This window comes from Grammomys surdaster, unplaced genomic scaffold (genome assembly GCF_004785775.1).
Source record: "Grammomys surdaster isolate TR1022 unplaced genomic scaffold, NIH_TR_1.0 125950, whole genome shotgun sequence".
NCBI classification, from domain to species: Eukaryota; Metazoa; Chordata; class Mammalia; order Rodentia; family Muridae; genus Grammomys; species Grammomys surdaster.
This window is the reverse complement of record NW_021620771.1, coordinates 3,148,556-3,155,114: the sequence shown is the minus strand read 5'-3', so window position 1 is coordinate 3,155,114 and position 6,559 is coordinate 3,148,556. Positions and strand designations below refer to the sequence as shown.

The window sequence follows — 6,559 nt, the reverse complement described above, 5'->3', positions numbered from 1 at the left end:
CAGTGCATACTCCATGTACACAGATGTGTTCTGTGTGACAGTGCATGCTGTACATAGCTGTGCCCTGTGCTTTATCTTGTTTGCACCATCTCACTATTCTGGGGAATCTGAGAAACTTATTTTCTAGTGACACTGTTTCTTCTCTGTTCACTAATTACACCAGTGTTTAAATTCTTTGTCATGGTAATTCTGTACAAAATCTTGGTGTGAACTTTATACAGATGAAGGTCCAGGGGTTGTTTAGTCCCTTGGCACTTGGTTTGGTGCCTTATCATAGTAGAGGCTGGGTACATTTTCTGAAGTGAGCTTGTTTCCATGTCTCTTCCTTGCTAATAGTATATTTTCTTTTCCTTTTTTGGTGGGGATCCAACTAGATCACCTTACCTTCTAGCAAAAATCTGAAGCTTGTGTCAGAAACAAAGACTCAGAAAGGTTTGTTTTCAGATGAAGAAGACTCTGAGGTATGGAACTCTTTACTTAGTTCTGGATGTTCGTTTGTAGATATAATATCAATAACGTTGTGATTAGCCTGTCAGCAGAGGTTTAAGACTTTTTATTAAGTAGTTCAATTCTTATTTTGAAAATATTCTCTTGGGCTGGGGATATAATTTAGTGGTATAAAATGCTTGTCTAGTATATACAAGACTTCGAGTATTCTTGAAAGTATGTGATCTTCAGAAAACAATGTGTGTGTGTGTACACACACACACACACACACACACACACACAGTAGCTTTAATTTTTGGGCTTTTGGAAGACTGTTGGTTCACAGTTGAGGGAGAAGAAATCAGCTGGCTGCTTTAAGGGTATTGTGACTTGCTAGAGAGTTTGTTCCCATTGTGATACATATTCAGCACAGCTTTTACCTTTCATTGCTGATGACGATGACAGGCTGTGGGTAGGAAGCCTCAAGCAGCTTGGGCTCCTGTCCCTGTGTGGTGGGTCTCTAAGCATGGTAGCTTCAGGAAGTGGGACCTATTTCTGCTGGTTCAGCTCCTGAGAGTGTCAGATAGAAGTTATGTTGCCCTTTTTACCCTAGTCTTGGAAGTTGTCCTAGATAGTTTTTCTGTGGCTGTGATAAAACACTGCTAAAAGCAACTTGGGGAGGAAAGGGTTTATTTCATATTACCGGATGTTCATCATTGAAGAAAGCCAAGGCAGGAACTTAGCAGGACCCTGGAGCAGAGAGCAAGGAGGAGTGCTGTTCACTGGCTTACTCTCCTGCTTGTACTGAGCCTGCTTCCTTATACAACTCAGGACCACCTGCTCAGGGATAGCACTGCCCACAGTAGGCTAGGCCCTCCTACATCAGTTAGCAATAAAGAAAACACCTCACATACATGTCCACAGTCTAGTCTGATGAAGGCAGTTGCTCAATTGAGGATCTGTCCTCCTTGATGTTTGTCTTAGTCAGCGTTTCTGTTGCTGCAATGAAACACCATGACCAAGGAGCAAGTCGGGGAGGAAAGGGTTTATTCAGCTTACACTTCCACATTGCTGTTCATCACCAAAGGAAGTCAGGACAGGAACTCACACAGGGCAGGAACCTGGAGACAGGAGCTGATGCAGAGGCCATTGAGGGGTGCTGCTTATTGGATTGCTTCCCCTGGCTTGCTCAGCTTGCTTTCTTATAGAGCCCAGAACTACCAGCCCAGGGATGGCGCCATCACAGTGGGTCCTCTCTCCCTTGATCACTAATTGAGAAAATGCCTTATAGCTGTATCTCATGGAGGCATTTCCTCAGTGGAGGCTTCTTTCTTTGTGATAACTCCAGTTTGTATCAAGTTGACAGACAAAATCAGCCAGTTGAGTGTGTCAAATGACAGGCAAGATTATGCATCACGAAAGTCCATGCTGTTCCTTCATGCAGTTGTTGATGGAACAGGGGCAGGAAGCAAATTTCATTGCATGTGTGTGTGGAGGGTGTAGGGATACCGGAGAGTGGGAGGATGGTGGGTGTTGACCCCAGAGCCTTCTATACTCTAGACAAGCACTCTGCCACTCAGCTATATTTCCAGTCCCTCAAGTTCAGTTCTTGATGGTAGAGTTTACTAAACGGAGGCTTGTTTTAAAACCACCACTCAAGGCTTTACCCTGGGGGCACCATCACAGAAGTAACATAAGGCAGTCTAGGACGTAAAACTCTGAACTGGAAGGAATGGTTCTTTGTGCTTATATGTGTCTCAGATATGAGCAGGAAGCTTGTTTTACTAAATTGTGGGGATGTATCTTGAGGTAATTAATTGTGTGTGTCCCTTCCACTGCCAAGGAAGGTTCAAAATTACAATATAGAAATCTGTTTTTTGTTCTTTGGAAGAATTGCTTTGATATTCTTAAAACAGCCAACCTGTTTGTCATTGTGTAAAATGCAGAGGGGCATGGGACACTAGAACCTCTTTGTAAACAAACCATCGGGACTCATGAAGCCAGGTATAAACCAGTGTGCTAAGAATTCTCTGTAGGTCAGTGAACTCATTAGGTTTGTGTCTGATGAGTGGTAGGCACTGATTGTATAATAAAGAGATAGCGTCCAAAGAGGTCATGGAAAATGTTCTCATCTTGTTTAATTATCTGGCTCTTATATTGAGGTCCCTCTGCCCAGGGGACAGGTTGTCCTACTTTCTGTTTCTAGTTCATGCAGCTCAGTCTGCACAGTGTTCCTTGTGCTGAGCTGACAGTCCATCCAGTGGTTCAAACACTTTCAGAATGTGGCATATTTTTTGCAGCATTTCATAGTTATAGCTCAAGTAGAATAGTAGACAGTGTCAGCACATATGCTACCACTGAGTTACCCTCCAAGCACAAGCCTTTTCAAATAGGAATTTAATTTGTATTTATTTAAAAGATGTATTCTCTGGGGAGAGAGATCTTAACAATAGAGCCATCATTGGCCTAGCCCTTTGCAAGTCCAGCCCATTTTGTGGTAGGATTTGTATGCTTCTCATGGATAATTTAGACAATGGAAGCCTTTTGTTTGCATGATAGGACTGACTGAGAAATGTCTTCCTGACTCACATCCTTTGGGTGGGAATATGGTAGCCTTGCAGCCTACAAAGAGACTGCCTGCAATACCTCGTGGTTCTCCTTTTCTCCTTGTGTCACACACACCAAGGGTACATGCTAAGGTTTCAAGTCTAGACACACAGCCACCGTATTCGAGGGTTTGTACTTACTACACATTAAAGCTGATAGGCCTGACTAACCAGCAGCTTTGATTCTGATTCAACAGGATTTGTTTTCTTCTCAAAGTTCAAGTAAGCCAAAAAGTACATCACTCCTGTCCAGCCAGCCCTCAACATCAGTCTCCCTTTTTGGCGATGAAGATGAAGAGGTAACTGTTGTTATTGCAACACCAGATAATTAACCCAGGAATTTGTTTTAGATGGCTTTATAGCCAGAGTGGCGTACAGTAGAAACAAGCGGCTGAAAAGGCTCTAGGTTACTGATGTCTGCTTACATTGGTGACGTCCAAGTGTTTTCAGTAATACAATTAAGAAGATGTTGAAATCTTGACTCAGTTATTGGAGAAACCCAAATAGTTTGTGTGTATATATAGATACATACATACATACACACACACACACACACACACACACACACACACGCTCTCCACACACTTGGTAAGTAACTTTTTTTTTTTTTACTATTTCGACAACTTTGACTGCATTTCCCTTTCTGTGCTATAGTACACTGAGCTATTACTGTATGGAAACTAGGTCAGCTCTGGTTTCGGCTCATGAACAACCATGCCAAGCCTGAAGCCAGCTAATCTAGAAAATGTGGAGCTGCGTCAGAAGAGGGCGTGCTCGGAGTGGCAGCCTCTGGGCTTTCCTCCTAGGCTTAGCCACATACATGTTAAGGTGCAAGATACAAATATTAATGGAGTTTTATTTTTATTTTAGGCCCAACTGGAAGGCATTATCACACCGAAGAAGTGATAATATGGGTTTCAGCAGGCCCCTTAACATGTATTTTATCTGTCATCTATTTCCCATCATTAGGATTTTCTGCAATGACTTTCCTGTCTTTGTTTTTTTTTTTTTTTTTTGGTTTTTTGAGACAGGGTTTCTCTGTGTAGTCTTGGCTGTCCTGAAACTCACTCTGTAGACCAGGCTGGCCTCGAACTCAGAAATCCACCTGCCTCTGCCTCCCAAGTGCTGGGCTTAAAGGCGTGCGCCACCACCGCCCGGCTGGATAAGTAACTTTAATACCCAATAGTCTATGAGAATATCTTAGATAAAGCGGCAGTAGGAAAGAGGAGGCAGCCATGTTTTAGGTCTACAGTTCTTCTCGTTCTGGATCTAGAGAGTGCGTATGGTGGTGTTTACAGTTCTTCTCGCTCTGGGTATATATAGAGAGTGCATACGGTGGTAAAGAAAAGTAAGAGGTAAAAGGATCCAGAGTTGAACCTTTATGTAGCACTGTGCAGTGGTTGATCCATGTGCCTGTTGGTCCACACTCAGCTCCACCATTGCAAATCCTTTCTGCAGATACCTGCACAGTTCCATCTTCTGTGTGTTAAAGGTCACTAGGTTCATTGTAGTCATGGAGACAAGTAACGTCATGTCTTTGCTCAGTGGTTGCTAAAGGGTTTAAGTGTGGGATGAGGGAAAGCTGTTGTCACTAACATCCCACTGGACTGCAGCTTGTTATTCTTGTGGTCTTTTCTACCTTACCAGGCTTTACTTAAAGATCTTTACTTTCTTTGACTCAGGACTGCTACAGTATATACTGTGAAGTTTTTGCATCATAAACCAAACTTGATAGTTTTGTTCAATTATCTTAATAAAAGTGGATAAATAGAATTTTTGGTGGGGTTGGGTATGGTAGCAGGATCTCATAGGTAGTCCAAATGTTTTGTAATTGTAACTGACCATGCAGCACAGCCCAAGCTGGCTTCAAATTTATATTCTTCCTGCCTTGGCTTCATGAATCTTATGATCAAAGACACATAAAGCCACAGTCACTGCATATTAGATATTTTTAGAATATTTACAGAGGTCACTGAATTTTCTTAGGATGCCAGGGTTTTATTTAGTAAACTGTTCCATACCCTTGTATTCTTTATTATAAATTAATTATAAATAATGCCTTCTTTCTTCAACTTTCTTAGTTGTAAACACTCCTTTTAGCTAGTTAGTTATTAATGCAATTTCTAATTCTTAGAGAGTGATGTGTGATTGATGGCTGCTGCAAAGGCTCTCATGCCCACAGGTGGACTGGGAAGGCGCACCTCCTTGTGCTTCCACCATCTTGACTGTCCTTTGTTGATTTTGCTCTCTCAAGCTCTGGCTCAGTTTCTGTGATGACTCCCGAAAGTTGTTCTCTAAACTGTGTGCATGCACTGCCCTCCAGTCACATCCTCCTGTATGGACATGCACATATAGAATAATACTTACAGTTTAAAAAAAAAGATTTATTTACTATGTATATAATGTTCTGCTTACATGTATTCTTGCACACCAGAAGAGGTCACCAGATTTTATTACAGATGGTTGTGAGCCACCATGTGGTTGCTGGGAATTGAATTTAGGACCTCTGTCCTCTGAGCCATCTTTCCAACCCTATTTTTTTTCTTAAATTAAAAGAATTCTGTGGTAATCTTGTTTTTCTTTTGTGGATAGTGTTTGTAACTTGAAGAGGTTATAGACTGAGATGTGCAGAGGTTTTTGTGACTGTTCCCAACACACATTATACTCCACCCCTTGTGGGAGAATGACTTCATATGGGAGAATATCTTGCTTGGGTTTCAAGTATATGAGTTGGTGATGCATTCTATATGTTCCTACCATTTGTCCTTTTAGGACAATCTTTTTGGGAGTGCAGCAGCTAAGAAGCAGACTTCATCTCTACAACCTCAGAGTCAAGAGAAAACAAAACTTTCAGAGCAGCCCCCAAAGAAGACATCTGCCTTGTTCAGCAGTGATGAGGAGGTAGGTTAAGGTTTGCCCACACACGAGATCCTGATAGGAATGAAGCCTGAGTTAGAGCTGTTCTACACGTGCTCATTTACTGTTCTGTAGTCACTGGGGCTTAGTCACGGAGAGATGGTGTTTGCAACACTATCTTCTAAAGTGTTTAAGTAATGTGTCAAACATTAATACGTTCAAAATGGAGTTAATTTGGCTTCCACCACAGGTTCATGGTTGAAGCTCTGTATCAAAAGATAGCAGAGAAAAAGCATTTACACCTAAGGTACATTTGGAATGATAAGGAACCTGTGGCTATGTTTTGCTAAATATGACAAAGAACAAAGAGTTTGGGAGAAGCATGACAGGACTGGAGAGTGGTCTGCAGTGGGAGGCTGAGGGGTTTAGTAAGGTCTGCTTGTGCAGGTTTTGCTCTGTGTCGTCAGTAGTGGGGCCACCTTTCCTATAGGTACAGGGAAGGACACCATTGGTCCTGCTTCACAGTAGAGGACCATGGCATCCTCTTTTGTTTTACTATTAGGGAAAAGGCAAGAAGGTCAGAGAGACTTGATGCCTCTGCTTTCTTCATTGCCAAGGGATCAAATTTGAGGGCCATGTGTCCAGGGCCCCATCCACTGTGTATTATCTTT

The 6,559-nt window shown here is 42.2% G+C and overlaps 1 protein-coding gene across 3 annotated transcripts in view; it reads left to right on the top strand.

Moving 5' to 3' along the window:
- Washc2c (WASH complex subunit 2C) overlaps nt 1-6,559 on the top strand; it is a 51,508-nt gene that overhangs the window by 24,977 nt on the left and 19,972 nt on the right. For all 3 annotated transcript variants that reach the window (XM_028753459.1, XM_028753460.1, XM_028753458.1), the window contains exons 17-19: nt 375-461; nt 3,230-3,331; nt 5,805-5,933. In XM_028753459.1, coding sequence (XP_028609292.1) covers nt 375-461; nt 3,230-3,331; nt 5,805-5,933 — 318 coding nt within the window. The remainder of the gene's footprint in view (nt 1-374; nt 462-3,229; nt 3,332-5,804; nt 5,934-6,559) is intronic.